General features: G+C 39.4%; 1 protein-coding gene across 3 annotated transcripts in view; it reads left to right on the top strand.

Annotated features, from left to right (window-relative positions):
- The window catches only part of SPATS1 (spermatogenesis associated serine rich 1), a 40,428-nt gene that overhangs the window by 5,701 nt on the left and 9,774 nt on the right, over window positions 1-24,953 (top strand). For all 3 annotated transcript variants that reach the window (XM_037842809.1, XM_037842811.1, XM_037842810.1), the window contains 3 exons: window positions 2,475-2,622; window positions 7,922-8,046; window positions 9,277-9,438. In XM_037842809.1, coding sequence (XP_037698737.1) covers window positions 2,475-2,622; window positions 7,922-8,046; window positions 9,277-9,438 — 435 coding nt within the window. The remainder of the gene's footprint in view (window positions 1-2,474; window positions 2,623-7,921; window positions 8,047-9,276; window positions 9,439-24,953) is intronic.

Genomic DNA, 24,953 nt, shown 5'->3' with positions numbered 1-24,953 from the left:
ATGTGGTTTGAGTCTTCAAGCATATGGATGGTTTTTGACAGTCTTTATTATTGATTTCTAATTGTGTTGCATTGTGGCCCAAGCATGTGGTCCATATTTTAATTTGTTGATGCTTCTTTTGTGGCCTAGGATGTGGGTGGTTCCTCCTTTGGCTGCTGGGGACCTGTCCTGTTCTCCACACAGCTCGGCTCCTTTCCTGCCTCCTCTAATAGGCTCTACTCCATCTCACCTACTCATACTTCAAGCAGCCTAGTTGACCTGGCTGCTGTAGGCTCCAGGGCATATTCCAGAACAATGCTTCCCACACTTGACTAACCCTAAGAATCACCTGAGATACTTAAATATGCTGATTCCCAGATCCCTCTTTTGTAGTTCTAAGCCATAGCTCTGGAACCTGTAGGTTTAATGAGTGCTCGAAGATGATTCTCATGACTGAGCAAATACAGGAAATTCTGTGCAGTTGGGACTAGGGAGGTGGGATGGAACAGTTTAGTGATGGGGCCAAATATGACCATAAGCATCACTGGGGGAAGGGACTTATTCAAATTGCATGTTCCTAGGTGTCACCTGCAGAGATTCTAATTCAGTGGGTCTGTGATAGGATCTGGGAATCTGTGTTTTTAATAAGCCTCATGGGGGGTTTTACAGGGAGGAAGTACTCATCTGGCCTTTAAACTTCGAAGAGTTGGAGGCAAAAAGTCCTCTTAGCAGTGAAGGGTTTGATGATAGGTTGGGACTTGATATGATTCACTTGCTGTATGAATTTCAGAAGCAGTCATTAAGAAATGAATAAAAAATTGGTTAAGTAGCAGTTCTGCTGATAGATGGTGTGAATTTGCAGTGGGTACATGGTGAGTACCATATACATGTGAAGCTTGATGCTATGTAGATGGAACAGTGGCCAGTCTAAAAATGTATTCAAAAGTCATAGATGTTTGGCTCATTTCTTGTACTTTTCTTGTAACCAGACTAGCAGGTCTATCAAACTGTGTCTGTTGAGCTTCTGTGCTCCATGAAGTTATACATAAAAGAAATGCAATATACATTCATCTGACATTTTTTAAGGTGACTGGACAAGGCACACACCTATATAAAATGATGAAAGAACAGATAGGCAAAGGAAGTAGTAATTGTACAGCAGAGTGGAGATAATGGGCACACTTGTCTAACTGACAGTCAGTGAGTTTCAGGACTCCCTTACTTGTAACTGTGGGTTGTTGGAGTTATAATTCTTTATCATGTATTCATTCAAACATTTATTATCTACTTTATGCCAGGTTCTGTTCTGGGTGTTACTAAGATGAATAAGACACAGACTGGAGGGGTAGACATGTATATAATGAATGATGACGCTACATGTCAGGGGAAGCCAAGGAAATTTTGAAAAGTGGTTCTTTGAATCACATACTTCAGCTATGTTCAGGAGTCCTTATGTGAATAAATCCTTTCGAAAATGTACCTCTGTTTGGAATCCAGACTCAATACAATATACAGTGATATATAGCTCAATCTGGATCTGTTCCAGTTTGCTAAAGCTGCCAAAATGCAAAATACCAGAAATGGATTGGCTTTTACAATGGAGATTTCGTAGTTCACAAATTTACTGTCCTAAGGCGATCAGGTGTCCAAACTAAGGCATCAACAAGAGGATACATTCACTGAAGAAAGGCCAATGGCATCTGGGACACTTCTGTCAGCTGGTAAGGCATCTACTGGTCTTTTGCTCCCAGGTTGCATTGCTTCCAGCTTCTGATTCCAGTGGTTTTCCCCTTAAGCGTCTGTGGGTTTGCGCTTAGCTTCTCTGGGGCAAACTCTGGGCTTCATTGCTTAGTTTAGCATGTCTGGGTCTGTGTCGGCTTTGAGTTCTCTTAAGGACTCCAATAAACTAATCAAGACCCACCCTGAATGGGCCGGGTCACACTTCCATGGAAATAATCTAATCAAGAGGTCCCATACACAATTGGGTGGGTCACATCTCCATGGAAACAACCTAATCAGAAGATCCCACCCACAATAAGTCTGCCCCCACAAGATTGCAATTAAAGAATATGGTTTTTTATGGGGTACCTAATAGATTCAAACCAGCACAGGATCTTTTCTTTTCCACTAGATTCAGAGATAGGGCAAGCAGTCTGGCATAATGGTTAGGATTTTAGACTTCGATATCGCAAGATCTGTGATCAAATCTGGGCTGAGATATTTATTTTCTGTGTGATCTTAATCAAGTTTCTTAAATTTTCTGAGTCTCAGTTTTCTAATCTGAAAAATGAGGAATAAGTAATGTCCATGTCTGTGTGTTGTTAGGATTATGTGGGATAATGTGTTTCATGTCAAGTTTTAGCATAATCCCTAGTACACAGTAAATGCTTAACAAATGTCAACTTTTAAAAAAAATTATTTATAATCTAGAGATCAAGATAGAGTGGATGGTATTTTCAACAACACAATTAAATGGTGATATCTGTGTGTTGCAGGTACTAAATACAGTGAATTTCTGGAATCTGAGGGACGCTTTGCCAATGCAACACCCTCTGGCAGAAGGGTCAGCTCCTCATCTTCTGTTGAAACAGGTCTAAGTGTCAGTGTGCTTCCATGCCCCCATGGAGCATCTGTCCATCTAGAGTAAGTGAGGAACACACAGATAATTTCTGGGGGGTGGGGTTAGGGGAGGGCTGGTAATGTTTTGTTTCTTGATGTGGCTGGTGGTTTCATGGATGTTGGCTTTATATTATTTGTAAAAATGCATTTATGTTTTATGTACTTTTCTCTGTTTTTATTTCTTTCACAGTGAGTGATTCAGTTTGGCCACATCTAACAATTGTCATAATGAAAGTAATTTATATTCATGGTAGAAATTTTGAAAATTTAAAAACAGAATAAAAAATTAAAAACCACAGTAATTCCATTTTGTAGAGAATCATTGTTAACATTTTCTTCTAAAATAAGTAAAACATTACTTCTGTTTTTCTTATGAATACAAATATCCATTTATTTTATGTAATTAAGATCGTATTATAGTCCTCTTTCATAAAATCTGCTTTTTCACTCAATATATGATGAGAATTTTCTCATATCTTTGAGTGTTTTTCAAGAACCTGGTTTTCAATGACTGCATGTTAGAGAATCAGATGAATAGACTACAGTTTAACTGGTGCCCTATAGTTTCAAAGGTTTTGCTGTTATAAATAATGCTGTAATGAGTATCCTTGTACATTTGTCTTTTGTCCATTTCTGGTTATATCATAAAGGTAAATTCCTGAAGTGTAATTATTGAGTCAATAATACTCAATAAGGTAACAGAATTTACTCAAGGGATTCTTTCCACAATAAAATCTGCTCGAAGTGGACTTGCTAGCCCCTGTAGTAGACATGGAAGAGCTGGCATAATTCTCAAGCTCTGCCTCTCTAGGTCCTCTGCAACACAAGTATGTCACTAGAAGCAGCAATGGATCCATGTATCGAAAGGCAAAGAATACCCACACTGTTGATTTCCCATCCTGGAGGATAGGGGACTATGTGATCAATGCCAGTTCTTCATCTACAACTTCCATATAAGAAGTTTTTTTTCTCTCTCACGATATCTGGTTTAAAGGGTACCTAATGCAGTCATAACATATATACCCTAATCTAAAACTCTGGCCTAGACATTGCCCCAGGCTTCATATTGAAATACTGAACTGCCTTCTAGACATCTCTACCTGGATGTTCCACAGGCCCCTCAAACTCAACATAACTCAACTGAACTTATCATCACCCTTTCACAAAAACTAGATTCTCCTGCGTTCTCTGTCTCAAGCAATGGTCTCACCTTTCATGTATTCCCAAAGGTATAGATCTAGGGGTCATACTTGTCTCCTCTCACTCATTCAATTGGGGATCAGTTCTGGAATATCTTATATGTCCATTTCCTCTACTCTATCTGTATCACCATTGTCCCACTCCAGGCTCTCATTGTCTCTTGCCTGGGCCATTGTAATGCCCTCTGTTTTAGTTGTCTATTGCTGTGTAACAAATCACCTCCAAATTTAGTGGCTTCAAACAACAAGCATTTATTATTTCACAGTTTCTGTGGGTCAGGAATCTGGGTGCAGCCTCACTGGCTACCTCTGGCTCAAGTTCTGTTTTATGAAGATGCAGTCAAGGTGTTGGTCAGGGCTACAGGCTCTTCTGAAGGCTCACATGGGGCAGGCTTGCTCACATGGATGGGGGAGAACTTAATTCCTTACGGCTGTTAGACTGAGGGCCTCAGTTCCTCACTGGCTGTTGCCTAGAGTCTTTCCTCAGTTTATAGCCTCTCCATAGGGCATCTCAGAACATGGCAACTGGCTTCCCTCAGAGAAAGCAGGTGAGAGAGCAAGAGTGGACACACAAGACAAATGCAGTCTCTTTGTAATCTAATGTCTTAGGTCACCACGGCTGCTACGACAAGTACCACACACTGGTTGGCTTAACAATAGGAATTTATTGTCTCCCAATTTCAGAGGCTAGAAGTTGAAAATCAAGGTGTCAATAAGTCGTTGCTTTCTCCCCGAAGTCTGTGGTGTTCTGGTGCTGGCTTGCTGGAATCCTTGGGCTTCCTTGGCTTGCATCTCTGTCTCCTGTCACTGGTAATGTCCTTGGTTTCCTACTATGTTTGTCTGATTTCTCCAACTGAATTCCCTCTCTTATAAGAACTCCAGTAATATAGATTAAGGCCCACCCTGATCAGTTTGGCCACACCTAAATAGGATCTTAGAAGATCCTAGTCACAAATGAGTCCACACCTTAACTAACAATACATCTTCAAAATTACATCTTATTTACCAATGGGTTCACACCCACAGGAATGCAGATTAAGATTAAGGGCATGTCTTTTGCTGGAGCACATAATTCAGTCTACTACACCTAATTTTGGAAGTGACATCCATTACTTTTGCTGTATTCTGTTTGTTAGAAGTGAGTCACTAGGTCCAGCCCAATCCCTCAAGAGGAGGAGATTGCAGAAAGGAATAAACACCAGGATGCAGGGATCATTGGTGGCCTTGTTTGAGGCTGCCCATCATATACTCCTAAGAGGACTCCCTGCCGTAAGCCTTATATTCTTAAAGTCTATTCTTCAGGCAGCTTGCAACATTTTCTATAGCAGAAATCAGGCCATAAGTGACCATATCTTGTTCCTGCCTACCATTATTTAATCATCCTCCATTAAAGTTTGTGAAAGGGAGAGTCCAAGCCCCCTCTCATGGACTGCCAATCCTCTCAATCTGTTTTCCTTTGCTTCTCCAGCCTCATCTCCAACCCTCCCACCACAGCCACATCACATTGCTTCATTTCCCTGCTCTTTCTTCCCTCTATGCTTTTGCTTGTGTTGTTTCCTTTGCCTGGGGTGCTTTTCAGTTTGCTAAAGCTGCCAGAACACAGTATACCAGAAATGGATTGGCTTTTATAAAGGGGATTTATTAGGTTACAAATTTACAGTCCTAAAGCCATAAAAGTGTCCAAAATAAGTCACCAACAAGACGATACCTTCACTGAAGAAAAGCCAATAGCATCTGGACCACCGTTGTCAGCTGGGAAGGCACATGGCTGGTGTCTGCTGATCCTTTGCCCCTGGGTTGCATTGCTTTCAGCTTCTGATTCCAGTGGCTTTGTCTTCAAGCATCTGCGGGTTCTCATTTAGCTTCTCTAGGGCAAACTCTGGGCTTCAGCTCTTAGCTTAGCATCTCTAAATGTCTTTCTGTCTGTATCTCCAAGTGTCTGGATCTGTGTCAGTTCTGAGCTCTCTCTCTCTCCCTGAGCTCTCTTAAGGACTCCAGTAAACTAGTGAAGACCCACGTTGAACGGGTGGGGTCACATATCCATGGAAGTAATCTAATCAAAAGGTCCCACCCACAATAAGTCTGCCCCCACAAGAGTGGATTCAAAGAACATAGTCTTATATGGGGTACTAACAGATTCAAACCAGCACAGGTGCCTTCCACCAATGCTCTTTGCTTGTGTTCTCATATTGTAGGAGCTGCCCAGCTCCGAGCAACTTCCCTAGTGGCCTCATCTATGCTATCTTCCTTTCCTGGGGAACCGTTTCTCTCCCTTTCCCTGTCTAGTTTTTTTCTTTTTAAAATTCAGTTTCATTGAGATATATTCACACGCCATACAATCATCCACAGTGTACAAACTGTTCACAGTACCATCATATAGTTGTGCATTCATCATCCCAATCAATTTTTAACATTTTCCCTGCCTAGTTTAAATAAGTACTCTGAATGTGACCTACCATCTCCTTATGGGACTCCACTTCTTGATGCTTGTGATTGGTTTAAAAGAGGGCACATGACCCATGCTGGACCAATGAGACTTCTTCCCTGAGATTTTTCACATTGGAGATGGGGGTGAGGGTTGGTTGAAAGGCTGTGAGATTTTGAATCTGAGGCTGTTGGTGGCCTCATTGCCATTGTGAAGAAGCTGGTCTGCAATTGGCAAAAAAATGAAACCAAGATGTCAGGCAAGCAGGGTCAAGCTGGGGAGAGAGACATTGAGCTCTGGAGACATTGCGCCCCAATTCCAGTTATCCCCAGCTATTACTTTTGTCATGGGAATCAATGTCCCCTTAATTGCTTAGACTACCTGGTTTGAATTGGGGTTTCTGTCACTGGCAGCCAAGAGCCCTGGTTAATATGTGTGGCAAATTTATATCCATGCCTCCTTCATGAAGTCTTTTGAAATGTCTTACATGCCCCCAAAAACCTAACTTGATTAGGTGCCCCCTTCTCAGTGCTTACTTAATTTCCTGGGAAATTTCCTTATCATTGTGTTTACCCACTCTTTCAAAATCATCTATTTATGTGTCCATCTCCTCTCTCCCTGAAACCCTAAGCTCCTTGAAGGCAGAGAGTATATTGAGTCATCTTTGGAATCCCCAGTGTCTAGACTAAAGCCTACCACAAAAGATGCTCAGATAAATGTTTGTGGAATAAGCAAAGTAGGTAGCTACTTGAAAAGTTCTTTTGGAAAACTTTTATCCTTGCAATTTTTTCTACAAAGTTTGCTCAGCAAAGCCTTTTCCTTTTCATATTTAGAAGAGACATATTTCAATCCAATGTTAAAATTATCATATGTTCTGAATTGAGAGGGTAAGACTGAGTTATTGCATTTTGCTTTACCTATAAGCCACAAAAGCTCAAGGATACGTATGTTTATTTAAAACTGGAGATCAAGCTATACAGTGAGTTCTTGAACTGGGGCCTTAAGATTTTAGGCAACATAGTCCAGAATTAGGAGATATTGGCTACAGATCCAGCTCTGACCCTATCTAGCTGTATTTTGTTATAGGAAGTCAACTTCTCTGAGAATCCTTTTCCTTTTCAAATGGAAATGATTATATCAGTCCTACCTACGTCACAGAATTGCCAGCGGGGAGCAAATGAGATATGCAGTAAACAGTTGCTTTCAAACTATTCAAATGTAAGAGTAATGTAATATTATGAAAAAAAAATCCTATGCCTTGATTACGGATAAACTATATCTGAAAGCATTGTCTGAGGCCTTTACCAAATGCAAAGCCACTTAAACCAGAAGGGGTTGCTTTTTCTGCTGACACCCTCATGAGTAAGTTGTAGGTTTTTTTTATCTGCCGGGTAGTTCAGTGTGAAACATAATGCTCAGTTATTATAACCTTTTCATTCTAGGTTTTGTTAAAAAAATTTCTTTCTCTTTATGCTTATTGACTTTTTAATTTCATTTATGGTCTTATTGAACACCCATCTTTTGAGTATGTTTCAGTCTCTCAAATTGTGAATAAATAAATTATATGTTCATGAACTTTTATAGAAGAGTGGGCCCAGTTCTCATAACTGTGGCAGTTCTAGCGTAAGCAATGTAAAATTAGGTTCTAACCACCAATTTAAGCACACAGAAAAATCTCATCCTTCTGTTTTCTTCCCAGCACTGCTGCAGATTTGGATCTGAGATCCTCCTCCTCACATTCTGATCACTCTTCTGAAACTCCATTGCTTGAAGCTCCAAAGGATAAATATCCTGAGGAATTCAGCCTGCTCAAATTGCAGACAAGTAAGCCACACACTCCACCTCCACATGCCTCTGCCCACAGGGTCTTCTCCAAAGTCTGCCAAGACGTTGGGGATGATTTACTGAAGTACTGTGAAGTGATAGTGCTGGGCATTTGTCACGTTGCTTCTCTAATTCTCACAACAACCCTGCTGGGGAGCTGTCATTATGTTTTTCACAAATAAATGTCTGTATATATATTAAAGAACTCTAGCAAAATATTAAAATAATAAAAAGTTTATAAAGTAAAATGGAAAAAGTCCTTCCCCTGTAATCTTTTCAACAACATTCTTGTTCTGCCCCATAGCTGTGAGAGTTTTGATATCTATCCTTCTGGAATTATGAAATGTATATATATGTATGTATATTTATATATGTACATGTATTAAATGGGTTGTATTATACAAACTGTTTTCACTCAGAGTAAATAGATCATGGACTTCTTTCTGTGTCGATTCATATAGCTCTGTGTGGATAATATACATCTACCCATTTTACAGAGAAGGAAATGGAGGCCTGGAGAGTTTCCATCAATCGTACGAGTACACATAGCCAGGAAGTAGAGCAATGGAATTAAGATTCAAACCTGCCTTCCTCCAAAGTTCATGTTGTTTCTTGGCCCCTGTAAAGCCGAAGCATTTCTCAGACAACCCTAGAGCTTTTAGGGGATCTTTTATTGTTTAAAATCACCTGTAGCGAGTTCACATGAGATGTACAAATGAGGAAACACAGCTACTGAGGTCTCTCAGCTGCTTTTCTCATTTGGCATTATTGCATGTGTACATTTCCCCCAGTCACCTTACTGCATGTGCCACTGTTACTGTCAGCATCATGCTCCATCCAGTTAAGAGACCATGGTTGGCCCAGCATTCCCTGGTTGATGGGCATTCTTATTCTTCCTGCATGGTTATCAGAGGGAAGGACCATAGGTGCTTGCACAACTATTGCTGAATTTTCCAATCCATATATGACTTACAACCATAAAATTGGCTTTATTTTTGGAGCAGTAAAAAGAAAAAAAATGAGGCTTCTTAGCTTTTCCCCCAACTTCCCAATTACAACCTTTTGTGCCTAGTCCCCATGGAGGTTAACATGGACCCTGATGTAGAACCAAGGAATTATATACATTGATAAAGGTTGTACAGTTCCTGGGGAATTTTCACAACTCTTTTCACCCAGTTGCAGTATGAGGCTGGTTGCAGTGCAAATGGAAGGATTTCTTATGTCTTGCAGAAGATGGGCAGCGACCTGAGTGGACGTTTTACCCAAGGTTTAGCAGTAACATCCACAACTACCATGTTGGAAAGCAGTGCTTCTTTAATGGGGTCTTCCTTGGCAACAGGAGGTCTCTAACAGAGAGGACGGTGGACAAATGCTTGGGGAGGAAGAAATATGGTAAGGTTCTCCTCCTGGTCCTTGACTGTGATGCCCCCAAACACTCTTCAGTCATAATTCTGCAGGCCCAGCATTCCCCTGGGTCAGGCTGGGGGCAGCTCCACAGAGTCAGCGTGTTACCCTAATGTATCCCAGAAGATGGTAAAGTGAAGGGGACCACTGGCAAGCTATACTTTTTGGCAAAGAATGCACAACATATGCTGATCCACATTTTTTGTTTTTCTCTGAATTTCACAAAATGCTAATGTGACATTTAAGTAATTGGATAAGTTCTCTTGGATACATATTAATAGAAACCCTCATTGAAGTCCGAAGAAAACAATTTTTATTCTGAAAAGATGCTGCTTGTCATGTGCATTTAAATAGTATTTTACATTCTCCACAAGGAAAGCATCCCCTAAACCTTAGCCTGCAGTGCATGTTGTTATTTCATGGCTTATAAAAAGCTTGTTATATGTGTGTGTGTATGTGTGTGCATGCACATGTATTCTCCTTGGTTTGTAACGTGGTAAGCTCTCTGCCTCAACTTGTAAGATATTTAATGAAGGATGCTAAAGAGTTACTGAGTACCAACAGATCATATATGGCCCACTCTTCTTCAGAAACACCTGTGCAGGAGGCAGCCATTGCTTTGGGGACAAACAGGATTGCTACAGCAGAATACAAAGAAAGACATAGAAAAGTCTCATCTTTTGAGCTTTAAAATGGACTTTCTTTTTTTTTTTTTTTTAAATTTTCATAATATATTTTATTTAAACCAATTTTCCAAAATATTATCATTTCAAAATATAATCAATATAAAAATATTAATATTGAGATATTTTACATTGTTTTTTTCATACTGTCTTCAAAATCAGTAGTTACTCAAATACTAACAACTAGGAAGGGAGGTTGAGTTGACGGGAGATTTTTTTCCAAAAATATGTTAAAGAACAATAAAATGCTAAAAGCACAATGTATTGCAAGTGAAATGAGAATCACATTTAAAAACTGGAAACAAAATTACACATCAAAATCTGAAACAAAATCTTTGATCTGGGCTTAAGAAAATAGGCTAAAGTAGGATAAATATGACAGTGAACAGAAAGTTGTTATTACATTGTAATACAGAATATATGAAAACTGGCAGAATCACTTAGGAAACTGGATCCTAGGTTTTTTTAAGAATGAAATAAGAGAATGAAAAACAGAGTCATTTAAGAGTTAACCATATAGGCACAATAATTCATTTCAATCTCCAAACTACTTTAAATTGAATAGTTGATAAAATGGGCAACTTTAGTGGAAATTAATCATTTGGCCTGAAGCACAAAATCAGAACAATAATTGCATGTGAAATAGTTGTATAGGAAAGAGAGAGTAACAGAAAGAGAGAGAGCTGGATTAAACTGTAATCCTCCAAGTTTACCTGATGTAACAAAATGGAGTTGAAAGGGTTTAATGTCAATTTCTAAGTCACAGGCTTCTTAAATATACAGTTTCTCTGTGATGGCAATTTGACCAGTAACAAACACTCTAAAAGGTGGGAGTGAATACTTTCCAAAAGTGTGGTAATACTAGTGTGGGAAGAAATTAAAAGAAACAGACTTTTTCTTTCAGCAGTTTAGAAGTAATTCGAAACCTTACTAAAGCAAGTCTACATCTCCATCTTGAAGACTTATTATTTAAACGTTTTATATATATCAGTACTACAACAAAAGGAACTGTGACCCAAAATGACCATCACCAATGGAGGCATTTTAATATCTGTCAAATTCGGCTCTAATGTGTCAAAACTTCCTGTGTTCTTTCTACTTAATTTCTTAGGGCCCCAGGCAAGTTTTGGTTCAGTGGTTATCCCAGACTCACCTCAGCATTCTCTCCTGTGGGAGACTTCATTACTGGCCTTCCAAATACAGGTTGGAGGCCCCTCCTATAAGCCCTGACAGCACCCTGTGCTTCTCTCCACTGCAGCATTTATCATCCATTAGTGTACCTTCCTGCTTGCTTAATTATCTCTCCCACTGGACTCTCCAACCATCTCTCACTCTCTTTCTCCCACTGAGTACCTGAAAACACAAACTCTACCTTATTTAATTCTTTAATCATCAGCACCCAAAAAAATACTTAGACCATAACAATACAGGCACAGAATGAATGAATGAATGCTGCATTAACAAAAAATCAAATGTAAGTATTTATGTCTGTTTTCACAACCTAAAAAATGATAGAAATATGTCAAACAAGGAGGAAGAATCCTTTTTTCCTATAGACAGATAATTTAGAAAGGAATATAAACAAATCATAGAGACTGAGATACAAAAGACTGAAACTTAGTCTTTTATCTTATCCACAATGTCAACGATATAATGTATTCACCTATAATGAATAAAACCAAAATCTGCAAGCTGATCTTTATATATATAAAAAGGTTATATATATATATGTATATATATAATGTTATAACTTGGTCTTACCCTCTTGAACTAAAAACACTGTAGAGGATTCAATTACAACTACCTGTTTAAAACTAATAATTAATGAGTCTCTTTATTTTTTTATTTTTTTTTAATCATCATTTTATTGAGATATATTCACATACCACGCAGTCATACAAAACAAATTGTACTTTCGATTGTTTACAGTACCATTACATAGTTGTACATTCATCACCTAAATCAATCCCTGACACCTTCATTAGCACACACACAAAAATAACAAGAATAATAATTAGAGTGAAAAAGAGCAATTGAAGTAAAAAAGAACACTGGGTACCTTTGTCTGTTTGTTTGCTTCCCCTACTTTTCTACACATCCATCCATAAACTAGACAAAGTGGAGTTTGGTCCTTATGGCATTCCCAATCCCACTGTCACCCCTCATAAGCTACATTTTTATACAACTGTCTTCGAGATTCATGGGTTCTGGGTTGTAGTTTAATAGATTCAGGTATCCACCACCAGCTACCCCAATTCTTTAGAACCTAAAAAAGGTTGTCTAAAGTGTGCGTAAGAGTGCCCACCAGAGTGATCTCTCGGCTCGTTTTGGAATCTCTCTGCCACTGAAGCTTATTTCATTTCCTTTCACATCCCCCTTTTGGTCAAGAAGATGTTCTCCATCCCACGATGCCGGGTCTACATTCCTCCCCGGGAGTCATATTCCACGTTGCCAGGGAGATTCACTTCCCTGGGTGTCTGATCCCACGTAGGGGGGAGGGCAGTGATTTCACCTTTCAAGTTGGCTTAGCCAGAGAGAGAGGGCCACATCTGAGCAACAAAGAGGCATTCAGGAGGAGACTCTTAGGCACAAATACAGGGAGGCCTAGCCTCTCCTTTGCAGCAACCGTCTTCCCAAGGGTAAAACTTATGGTAGAGGGCTCAACCCATCAAACCACCAGTCCCCTATGTCTGTGGTCATGTTAGCAACCATGGTGGTGGGGTAGGCGAATACCCCTGCATTCTCCACAGGCTCCTCAAGGGGGCACTACATCTTTTTTTTTTTTTCCTTGTTTGTCTTTTTTCTTTTTTTTTTTTTTTAACTTTCCCTTCTTTTTTAAATCAACTGTATGAAAAAAAAAGTTAAAAAGAAAACAAACATACAATAAAAGAACATTTCAAAGAGACCATAACAAGGGAGTAAGAAAAAGACAACTAACCTAAGATAACTGCTTAACTTCCAACATGTTCCTACTTTACCCCAAGAAAGTTACATAATATAGCAACATTTCAGTGAACTTGTTCCTACTACATCCATCAGAAATTAACAGACCATAGTCATTTCTGGGCATCCCCAGAACGTTAAATAGCTTATCTGTTCTTCTTGGATTATTGTTCCCCCTTCCTTAATTGCTCTCTACTGCTAGTTCCCCTACATTCTACATTATAAACCATTTGTTTTACATTTTTCGAAGTTCACATTAGTGGTAGCATATAATATTTCTCTTTTTGTGCCTGGCTTATTTCGCTCAGCATTATGTCTTCAAGGTTCATCCATGTTGTCATATGTTTCACCAGATCGTTCCTTCTTACTGCCGCGTAGTATTCCATCGTGTGTATATACCACATTTTATTTATCCACTCATCTGTTGAAGGACATTTGGGTTGTTTCCATCTCTTGGCAATTGTGAATAATGCTGCTATGAACATTGGCGTGCAGATATCTGTTCGTGTCACTGCTTTCCGATCTTCCGGGTATATACCGAGAAGTGCAATCGCTGGATCGAATGGTAGCTCTATATCTAGTTTTCTAAGGAACTGCCAGACTGACTTCCAGAGTGGCTGAACCATTATACAGTCCCACCAACAATGAATAAGAGTTCCAATTTCTCCACATCCCCTCCAGCATTTGTAGTTTCCTGTTTGTTTAATGGCAGCCATTCTAACCGGTGTTAGATGGTATCTCATTGTGGTCTTAATTTGCATCTCTCTAATAGCTAGTGAAGCTGAACATTTTTTCATGTGTTTCTTGGCCATTTGTATTTCCTCTTCAGAGAACTGTCTTTTCATATCTTTTGCCCATTTTATAATTGGGCTGTCTGTACTATTGTCATTGAGTTGTAGGATTTCTTTGTATATGCAAGATATCAGTCTTTTGTCAGATACATGGTTTCCAAACATTTTTTCCCATTGAGTTGGCTGCCTCTTTACCTTTTTGAGAAATTCCTTTGAGGTGCAGAAACTTCTAAGCTTGAGGAGTTCCCATTTATCTATTTTCTCTTTTGTTGCTTGTGCTTTGGGTGTAAAGTCTAGGAAGTGGCCTCCTAATACAAGGTCTTGAAGATGTTTTCCTACATTATCTTCTAGGAGTTTTATGGTACTTTCTTTTATATTGAGATCTTTGGTCCATTTTGAGTTAATTTTTGTGTAGGGGGTGAGGTAGGGGTCCTCTTTCATTCTTTTGGATATGGATATCCAACTCTCCCAGCCCCATTTGTTGAAAAGACCATTATGGCTCAGTTCGGTGACTTTGGGGGCCTTATCAAAGATCAGTCGGCCATAGATCTGAGGGTCTATCTCTGAATTCTCAATTCGATTCCATTGATCTATATGTCTATCTTTGTGCCAGTACCATGCTGTTTTGGCAACTGTGGCTTTATAATAAGCTTCAAAGTCAGGGAGTGTAAGTCCTCCCACTTCGTTTTTCTTTTTTAGAGTGTCTTTAGCAATTCGAGGCATCTTCCCTTTCCAAATAAATTTGATAACTAGCTTTTCCAAGTCTGCAAAGTAGGTTGTTGGAATTTTTTTTTTTTTTTTTTTTTAATCATCATTTTATTGAGATATATTCACATACCATGCAGTCATACAAAACAAATTGTACTTTCGATTGTTTACAGTACCATTACATAGTTGTACATTCATCACCTAAATCAATCCCTGACACCTTCATTAGCACACACACAAAAATAACAAGAATAATAATTAGAGTGAAAAAGAGCAATTGAAGTAAAAAAGAACACTGGGTACCTTTGTCTGTTTGTTTCCTTCCCCTACTTTTCTACACATCCATCCATAAACTAGACAAAGTGGAGTTTGGTCCTTATGGCTTTCCCAATCCCACTGTCACCCCTCATAAGCTACATTTTTATACAACTGTCTTCGAGATTCATGGGTTCTGGGTTGTAGTTTAATAGTTTCAGGTATCCACCACCAGCTACCCCAATTCTTTTTTTTTTTTTTTTTAATCATCATTTTATTGAGATATATTCACATACCACACAGTCATACAAAACAAATTGTACTTTCGATTGTTTACAGTACCATTACATAGTTGTACATTCATCACCTAAATCAATCCCTGACACCTTCATTAGCACACACACAAAAATAACAAGAATAATAATTAGAGTGAAAAAGAGCAATTGAAGTAAAAAAGAACACTAGGTACCTTTGTCTGTTTGTTTGATTCCCCTACTTTTCTACACATCGATCCATAAAGTAGACAAAGTGGAGTTTGGTCCTTATGGCATTCCCAATCCCACTGTCACCCCTCATAAGCTACATTTTTATACAACTGTCTTCGAGATTCATGGGTTCTGGGTTGTAGTTTAATAGTTTCAGGTATCCACCACCAGCTACCCCAGTTCTTTAGAACCTAAAAAAGGTTGTCTAAAGTGTGCGTAAGAGTGCCCACCAGAGTGATCTCTCGGCTCGTTTTGGAATCTCTCTGCCACTGAAGCTTATTTCATTTCCTTTCACATCCCCCTTTTGGTCAAGAAGATGTTCTCCATCCCACGATGCCGGGTCTACATTCCTCCCCGGGAGTCATATTCCACGTTGCCAGGGAGATTCACTTCCCTGGGTGTCTGATCCCACGTAGGGGGGAGGGCAGTGATTTCACCTTTCAAGTTGGCTTAGCCAGAGAGAGAGGGCCACATCTGAGCAACAAAGAGGCATTCAGGAGGAGACTCTTAGGCACAAATACAGGGAGGCCTAGCCTCTCCTTTGCAGCAACCGTCTTCCCAAGGGTAAAACTTATGGTAGAGGGCTCAACCCATCAAACCACCAGTCCCCTATGTCTGTGGTCATGTTAGCAACCATGGAGGTGGGGTAGGCGAATACCCCTGCATTCTCCACAGGCTCCTCAAGGGGGCACTACATCGTTATTTTTTTTTTTTTTTCCTTGTTTGTCTTTTTTCTTTTTTTTTTTTTTTTTAACTTTCCCGTCTTTTTTCAAATCAACTGTATGAAAAAAAAAGTTAAAAAGAAAACAAACATACAATAAAAGAACATTTCAAAGAGACCATAGCAAGGGAGTAAGAAAAAGACAACTAACCTAAGATAACTGCTTAACTTCCAACATGTTCCTACTTTACCCCAAGAAAGTTACATACTATAGCAACATTTCAGTGAACTTGTTCCTACTACATCCATCAGAAATTAACAGACCATAGTCATTTCTGGGCATCCCCAGAACGTTAAATAGCTTATCTGTTCTTCTTGGATTATTGTTCCCCCTTCCTTAATTGCTCTCTACTGCTAGTTCCCCTACATTCTACATTATAAACCATTTGTTTTACATTTTTCAAAGTTCACATTAGTGGTAGCATATAATATTTCTCTTTTTGTGCCTGGCTTATTTCGCTCAGCATTATGTCTTCAAGGTTCATCCATGTTGTCATATGTTTCACCAGATCATTCCTTCTTACTGCTGCGTAGTATTCCATCGTGTGTATATACCACATTTTATTTATCCACTCATCTGTTGATGGACATTTGGGTTGTTTCCATCTCTTGGCAATTGTGAATAATGCTGCTATGAACATTGGCGTGCAGATATCTGTTCGTGTCACTGCTTTCCGATCTTCCGGGTATACCCCGAGAAGTGCAATCGCTGGATCGAATGGTAGCTCTATCTCTAGTTTTCTAAGGAACTGCCAGACTGACTTCCAGAGTGGCTGAACCATTATACAGTCCCACCAACAATGAATAAGAGTTCCAATTTCTCCACATCCCCTCCAGCATTTGTAGTTTCCTGTTTGTTTAATGGCAGCCATTCTAACCGGTGTTAGATGGTATCTCATTGTGGTCTTAATTTGCATCTCTCTAATAGCTAGTGAAGCTGAACATTTTTTCATGTGTTTCTTGGCCATTTGTATTTCCTCTTCAGAGAACTGTCTTTTCATATCTTTTGCCCATTTTATAATTGGGCTGTCTGTACTATTGTCATTGAGTTGTAGGATTTCTTTGTATATGCAAGATATCAGTCTTTTGTCAGATACATGGTTTCCAAACATTTTTTCCCATTGAGTTGGCTGCCTCTTTACCTTTTTGAGAAATTCCTTTGAGGTGCAGAAACTTCTAAGCTTGAGGAGTTCCCATTTATCTATTTTCTCTTTTGTTGCTTGTGCTTTGGGTGTAAAGTCTAGGAAGTGGCCTCCTAATACAAGGTCTTGAAGATGTTTTCCTACATTATCTTCTAGGAGTTTAATGGTACTTTCTTTTATATTGAGATCTTTGGTCCATTTTGAGTTAATTTTTGTGTAGGGGGTGAGGTAGGGGTCCTCTTTCATTCTTTTGGATATGGTTATCCAACTCTCCCAGCCCCATTTGTTGAAAAGACCATTATGGCTCAGTTCGGTGACTTTGGGGGCCTTATCAAAGATCAGTCGGCCATAGATCTGAGGGTCTATCTCTGAATTCTCAATTCGATTCCATTGATCTATATGTCTATCTTTGTGCCAGTACCATGCTGTTTTGGCAACTGTGGCTTTATAATAAGCTTCAAAGTCAGGGAGTGTAAGTCCTCCCACTTCGTTTTTCTTTTTTAAAGTGTCTTTAGCAATTCGAGGCATCTTCCCTTTCCAAATAAATTTGATAACTAGCTTTTCCAAGTCTGCAAAGTAGGTTGTTGGAATTTTGATTGGGATTGCATTGAATCTGTAGATGAGTTTGGGTAGAATTGACATCTTAATGACATTTAGCCTTCCTATCCATGAACATGGAATATTTTTCCATCTTTTAAGGTCCCCTTCTATTTCTTTTAGTAGAGTTATGTAGTTTTCTTTGTATAGGTCTTTTACATCTTTGGTTAAGTTTATTCCTAGGTACTTGATTTTTTTAGTTGCTATTGAAAATGGTATCTTTTTCTTGAGTGTCTCTTCAGTTTGTTCATTTCTAGCATATAGAAACATTACTGACTTATGTGCATTAATCTTGTATCCCGCTACTTTGCTAAATTTGTTTATTAGCTCTAGTAGGTGTATCGTTGATTTCTCAGGGTTTTCTAGATATAAGATCATATCATCTGCAAACAATGACAGTTTTACTTCTTCTTTTCCAATTTGGATGCCTTTTATTTCTTTGTCTTGCCGGATTGCCCTGGCTAGCACTTCCAGCACAATGTTGAATAACAGTGGTGACAGCGGGCATCCTTGTCTTGTTCCTGATCTTAGAGGGAAGGCTTTCAGTCTCTCACCATTGAGTACTATGCTGGCTGTGGGTTTTTCATATATGCTCTTTATCATGTTGAGGAAGTTTCCTTCAATTCCTACCTTTTGAAGTGTTTTTATCAAAAAGGGATGTTGGATTTTGTCAAATGCTTTTTCAGCATCTATTGAGATGATCAATTGATTTTTCCCTTTCGAGTTTTTAATGTGTTGTAATACATTGATTGTTTTTCTTATGTTGAACCATCCTTGCATGCCTGGAATGAACCCCACTTGGTCATGGTGTATGATTTTTTTAATGTGTCTTTGGATTCGATTTGCAAGTATTTTGTTGAGGATTTTTGCATCTATATTCATTAGGGAGATTGGCCGGTAGTTTTCCTTTTTTGTAGCATCTTTGCCTGGTTTTGGTATTAGATTGATGTTAGCTTCATAAAATGAGTTAGGTAGTGTTCCATTTTTTTCAATGTTTTGAAAGAGTTTGAGTAAGATTGGTGTCAGTTCTTTCTGGAAAGTTTGGTAGAATTCCCCTGTGAAGCCATCTGGCCCTGGGCATTTATTTCTGGGAAGATTTTTGATGACTGATTGGATCTCTTTGCTTGTGATGGGTTGGCTGAGGTCTTCTATTTCTTCTCTGGTCAGTCTAGGTTGTTCATATGTTTCCAGGAAATTGTCCATTTCTTCTACATTATCCAGTTTGTTGCCATACAGTTGTTCATAATATCCTCTTATAATTTTTTTAATTTCTTCAGGATCTGCAGTTATGTCACCTTTTTCATTCATTATTTTGTTTATATGGGTCTTCTCTCTTTTTGATTTTGTCAGTCTAGCTAGGGGCTTGTCAATCTTGTTGATCTTCTCAAAGAACCAACTTTTTGTGATATTTATCCTTTCTATTGTTTTTTTGTTCTCTATGTCATTTATTTCTGCTTTAATCCTTGTTATTTCTTTTCTTGTACTTGGTTTAGGATTGGTTTGCTGTTCATTTTCTAGCTTCTTCAGTTGATCCATTAGTTCTTTGATTTTGGCTCTTTCTTCCTTTTTAATATATGCGTTTAGTGCTATAAATTTCCCCCTTAGCACTGCTTTTGCTGCATCCCATAGGTTTTGGTATGTTGTGTTCTCATTTTCATTCGTCTCTATATATTTAGCAATTTCTCTTGCTATTTCTTCTTTAACCCACTGATTGTTTAGGAGTGTGTTGTTTAACCTCCAGGTATTTGTGAATTTTCTAAGTCTCTGATGGTTATTGACTTCTAATTGTATTCCATTGTGGTCAGAGAATGTGCTTTGAATAATTTCAATCTTTTTAAATTTATTGAGGCTTGTTTTATGTCCCAGCATATGATCTATTCTGGAGAAAGTTCTGTGAGCACTAGAAAAGTATGTGTATCCTGGTGATTTGGGATGTAATGTCCTGTAGATGTCTGTTAAATCTAATTCATTTATCAGATTGTTTAGGTTTTCAATTTCCTTATTGGTCTTCTGTCTGGTTGATCTATCTATAGGAGAGAGTGATGTGTTGAAGTCTCCCACAATTATTGTGGAAACATCAATTGCTTCCTTTAGTTTTGCCAATGTTTCTCTCATGTATTTTGTGGCACCTTGATTGGGTGCATAGACATTTACGATTGTTATTTCTTCTTGCTGAATTGCCCCTTTTATTAGTATGTAGTGGCCTTCTTTGTCTCTCAAAACATCCCTGCATTTGAAGTCTATTTTATCTGAGATTAATATTGCTACACCTGCTTTCTTTTGGCTGTAGCTTGCATGAAATATTTTTTTCCATCCTTTCACTTTCAGTTTCTTTGTGTCCCTGTGTCTAAGATGAGTCTCTTGTATGCAACATATTGATGGTTCATTTTTTTGATCCATTCTGCGAATCTATATCTTTTAATTGGGGAGTTTAATCCATTTACATTCAACGTTAAAACCGTGAAGGCATTTCTTGAATCGGCCATCTTATCCTTTGGATTATGTTTGCCATATTTTTCCCTCTCTCTATTAATATCCTTTATTGTACCCATACCGAATCTCTTTAGTACTGAACCTTTCTCCAAGTCTCTCTGTCCTGTCTTTGTTTCTCTGTCTGTAGGGCTCCCTTTAGTATCTCCAGTAGGGCAGGTCTCTTGTTAGCAAATTCTCTCAGCATTTCTTTGTCTGTGAAAAATTTAAGCTCTCCCTCAAATTTGAAGGAGAGCTTTGCTGGATAAAGTATTCTTGGCTGGAAATTCCTCTCACTCAGAATTTTAAATATATCGTGCCACTGCCTTCTCGCCTCCATGGTGGCTGCTGAGTAGTCACTACTTAGTCTTATGCTGTTTCCTTTGTATGTGGTGAATTGCTTTTCTCTTGCTGCTTTCAGAACTTGCTCCTTCTCTTCTATGTTTGACAGTGTGATCAGTATATGTCTCGGAGTGGGTTTTTTTGGATTTATTCTATTTGGAGTTCGCTGAGCATTTATGATTTGTGTATTTATGTTGTTTAGAAGATTTGGGAAGTTTTCCCCAACAATTTCTTTGAATACTCTTCCTAGACCTTTACCCTTTTCTTCCCCTTCTGGGACACCAATGAGTCTTATATTCGGACGTTTCATATTATCTATCATATCCCTGAGGTCCATTTCGAGTTTTTCAATTTTTTTCCCCATTCTTTCTTTTATGCTTTCATTTTCCATTCTGTCATCTTCCAGGTCACTGATTCGTTGTTCAACTTCCTCTAGTCTTGTACTATGAGTGTCCAGAATCTTTTTAATTTGGTCAACAGTTTCTTTAATTTCCATAAGATCATCCATTTTTTTATTTAGTCTTGCAATGTCTTCTTTATGCTCTTCTAGGGTCTTCTTGATTTCCTTCATATCCCGTACTATGGTCTCATTGTTCATCTTTAGTTCTTTGAGTAGCTGCTCTAGGTGTGTCTCTTCTGGTCTTTTGATTTGGGTGCTTGGGTTTGGGTTATCCATATCGTCTGGTTTTTTCATATGCTTTATAATTTTCTGTTGTTTTTGGCCTCGTGGCATTTGCTGAACTTGATAGGGTTCTTTTAGGGTTTGTAGACCTATTGAAGTCCTTATCTCTAATTTATCAGATCTACAGCTTCGTGGAGTACACTTTCTCTAACTAACCAGCAGGTGGCGTCCACGAGCCACCTGTTCTCCACAAGCCAGATCTCCCCTGCTTAGCCTTTTTGGTGAGTGGGGGAGTGAGTCTTGTGGGGCCCAATTGGTGTACCAAGCTTGCGTGTGTAGTTGGTGTTGCCTGCCCTGTATGTGGGGCGTGTTTCTGGGCAGTCGGGGAGGGGGGGTGGCCCTAACAATCAAATCTCCCTGATGATCCTAGAGTTTTAAAGCTGCTGCAATAGTCTAATCCTTCAGTTCAGTCCTGCCACAGTTTGTCTCTGCCACTGACCCACAAGTCTTTGGTATTGGCGTATGGCTCCTGAGACTTGCAAGTGGGCCCCTCTTCCAGGCTGTGCACCCCGGGTCCTCTGTTGAGGGATGACTGTGCTATGTCACAGGTGAGTGCCATCCCCCCAGGGCAGTTCTGGGCTGCTGGGCTGTGTTGGGAGGCTCCCAGTCTGCTCAAATGATGGCTGAATGGGGCTCTGTTAATTCACACTGCTCCCCCTTCCCAGCTCTGGGACATTCAGCTGAGGTTGCAGGGAAGGCTAATGTCCACGCCCAGTTTTGTGGTGTGTGCCTGTTATTTGAAGCACTTCCGTCACACTGGGTTGTCTGGGGCAGCTCTGGGCTATGGGGCTGGCGATGGGCAGGAGTGTTTCCTGTCCACGAGGATGATGGCTGTGAGCGGACACCCCCCTTTTCTTGGGAAGTTGTGTTGTTTAGTGAATTTTCTCAGCCACTGGATTATTGCCTTTTGTCTCAGAGCTCTCTTAGTTCTGCTCTTGACTTGACGTGCCCAAATTTCAATTCTTTGAAGCTTTCTGTATTGAGCTTCTTAGAGTAATTGTTTTAGAAAAAGCAAAAAGGATTTAAAAAAAAAAAAAAAACAAAAAAAAAAAAACGGCCCTCCTCAGAGATCTAGTGGGTTATTGAAATGCTAATAGACAAAGCAACCAGGGCCATTAAGGAAAGGTGCACAGGGCAGAGAGATCAGCTTTGCTTCGGGATTTGCATATGCGCCTCAAGGCCTGATCTCCGCCCTTCCCCTTTCTGTGTTCACCAGAACTCCAAAAATCCTCTGCTTTTATTTTGGAGTTTTTCGTGTTGTTTTTTTTCTATGCCTGTCTCCTCTCTGCTGGGCTGGCTGCTCTCAGAGTCTCTGGTGTCTGGTCTCAGTCTATCTATGGTTGGAGTTTGAATCAGTAGAATGAGTTTCCGATAAGAGCAGCCACTGCAATTCTCCCTTCTCCTTCCCGGAGCTGACAGCCCCTCCTCCCCCGGGACTGAGCCTGGCAGGGAGGGGCGCGGGTCCCCTGGCCGCAAAAACTTACAGATTTCGCTGATCTCAGCAGTTCCACGTTTTCATGAGTGTTGTATGAAGTATGCCCAAAGACAGATTGCTCTGTGGTGTCCAGTCCACGCAGTTCCTGGCTTTTTACCTACTTTCCTGGAGGAGTAACTAAAACATACAGCTCACCAGTCTGCCATCTTGCCCCCTAATCTTAAAATGGACTTTCGAGCTCATAGTGGAGTTTGAAATTTTTATTTGGATTGAGAATGCATGAAAAGCCAGACTAGATGAGCTGGAAGAGGAATCACTGATATGGGGTTCTTGGAGGAATTCTGTACCCTGCCCAACTCCTGAGAAAAAAATCTAGTGGGTGATGGAATGGGAGTATAGTTAGGGCTTCAGCTTCTGACTGTGGCTTGGGAAGACCTCAAGCTTGAGAAGTAACATCTAACATGACTCTGTACAGGACAGTAGTGATAGCTGTGGCTGGTGTGTGGGTGGAAGGGCAGCTGCAGGGTTATACCCACTCCAGGGGATGTGGAACAACAACTGCATATCCGTGTTCTGAGAAGACTGTGGAAATTAGGACAGAGAGAAAGAATGAGAGAGAAAAAGAGACAGCAAGCCAGGAGACCACATGAGTCTCACAGCTGGGATGAGAGAGGGCCACAGTTGGTGTACCATAAACCACCAGGTTAGGGATCAGATGAGGATGAACTTGTTTCACCTGATATGTTATGGAGAGGGATGGCTTCCTAAGCATTGTGCTAGATGACACATTTTAGCAGACACTGACAGAAATATATGTCGACTTTCAGAGACTAACAGAGATGAGTTTGCAGACAGTGACCCAGGACACAAAGACTTGATGTCATGTAAGCCTGCTGTGTCACACCACTTACTTCCCATCCCTAACTGAGATCCTACAGGGTTGAAGGGGAAAGATTTCTTTAACTGGTCTAAATCTGAAATGTGTGAAAAAAAACCCAGAAGGGACTAAATTTAGCTGTATATTACTTAGGAATGCTTTTGGCTGCAAGTAAGAGAAAAACCAAATGAAAGAAGCTTAAACTGTAGGATATTTATTGTGTATTTAACAAGAAGTTTTGAAATCTAGGTGGCCTTGCTGGTCTGGTTGCCCAGTAATATCATCAAGAGTATAGGCTCATTTTGTCTTTATGTGCCATTATTCTTAGTAGTGTTGGATATTTTTGTCTTCATATTGTCATCTCATGGTTATGAGATGACTGTCACAGTTCCAAGAATTACATCTGTATTCAAGACACAGAGGAAAGAAAATCTCTTGTTGTTTCCTTTTATAAGGAAGGAAAATATTTCCCACATGCTTCTTTGGAGATTTCCTTCCACCTATATCTCACTAGTTAGAACTAGGGCAGATGCAAGTATATATCAAAAGTGAATGAGAATTCTATATTTAATTTTCTGAGGAGTTGCTAAACAGTTTTCCATAGCAGTTGCACCATTTTACTTTCTCATCAACAATGCACTTGAGTTCCAATTTCTCACATCCTCTCCAAAACTTACTTTCCATTTTTTAACAATAATAGCCATCTTTGTGGGTATGGAATGTTATCTCATTGTAGCTTTTTGATTCACATTTCCCTAATGACTAAAAAGATGTTGAGCATCTTTTCATAGGTCATTGGTCTATCAGCTATTGATACAGAGTGGCCAGAACTTTGGGCTGATTATCTGTTTTTTTGTGGAATATTCAGAATCATACCAAACCCCACATTAAACCTAATAGCTTTAGCAGTCATGTCATCTGATAAGTGTTGATTAGATTTTTCCCCAAAAGTAACATCTTATACTTATATACTTATACTATACCAAGTCATCAGTCTTTTTTTCTACTTGTTGACATTATCTTGTGAGAGCCACAATGGTACATTTCTAAGTGTTGTCCTCAAACCGCCTGCATCATAATCAACTGGAGTGTTTATGTGAACTACTGCTTCTTGGTCCCAACCCAGCCCTTCTAAAACAGATTTTCTTGGGTCTGGACCAAGGAAGTTGCATTTTTAACAAGCTCCCTAGGTTATTTTCAGGTATGCTAAAATTTTAGAAACACTGTGCTACAGTAGATGGCATTTACTGCCTTATAGTATTTTTTATCTCCTTGTATGCATATCTTGTCTCCCAAACTAGATAAGATTCCCTAGGGAGAGGTTTATACCTTACCTATATGACAATTGTGCTTTCCAGGGTAAAAAAAATATT

Source organism: Choloepus didactylus, chromosome 7, assembly GCF_015220235.1.
Source record: "Choloepus didactylus isolate mChoDid1 chromosome 7, mChoDid1.pri, whole genome shotgun sequence".
NCBI classification, from domain to species: Eukaryota; Metazoa; Chordata; class Mammalia; order Pilosa; family Megalonychidae; genus Choloepus; species Choloepus didactylus.
The sequence above is the reverse complement of the archived record's forward strand: the minus strand, read 5'-3'. Positions and strand labels throughout refer to the sequence as shown.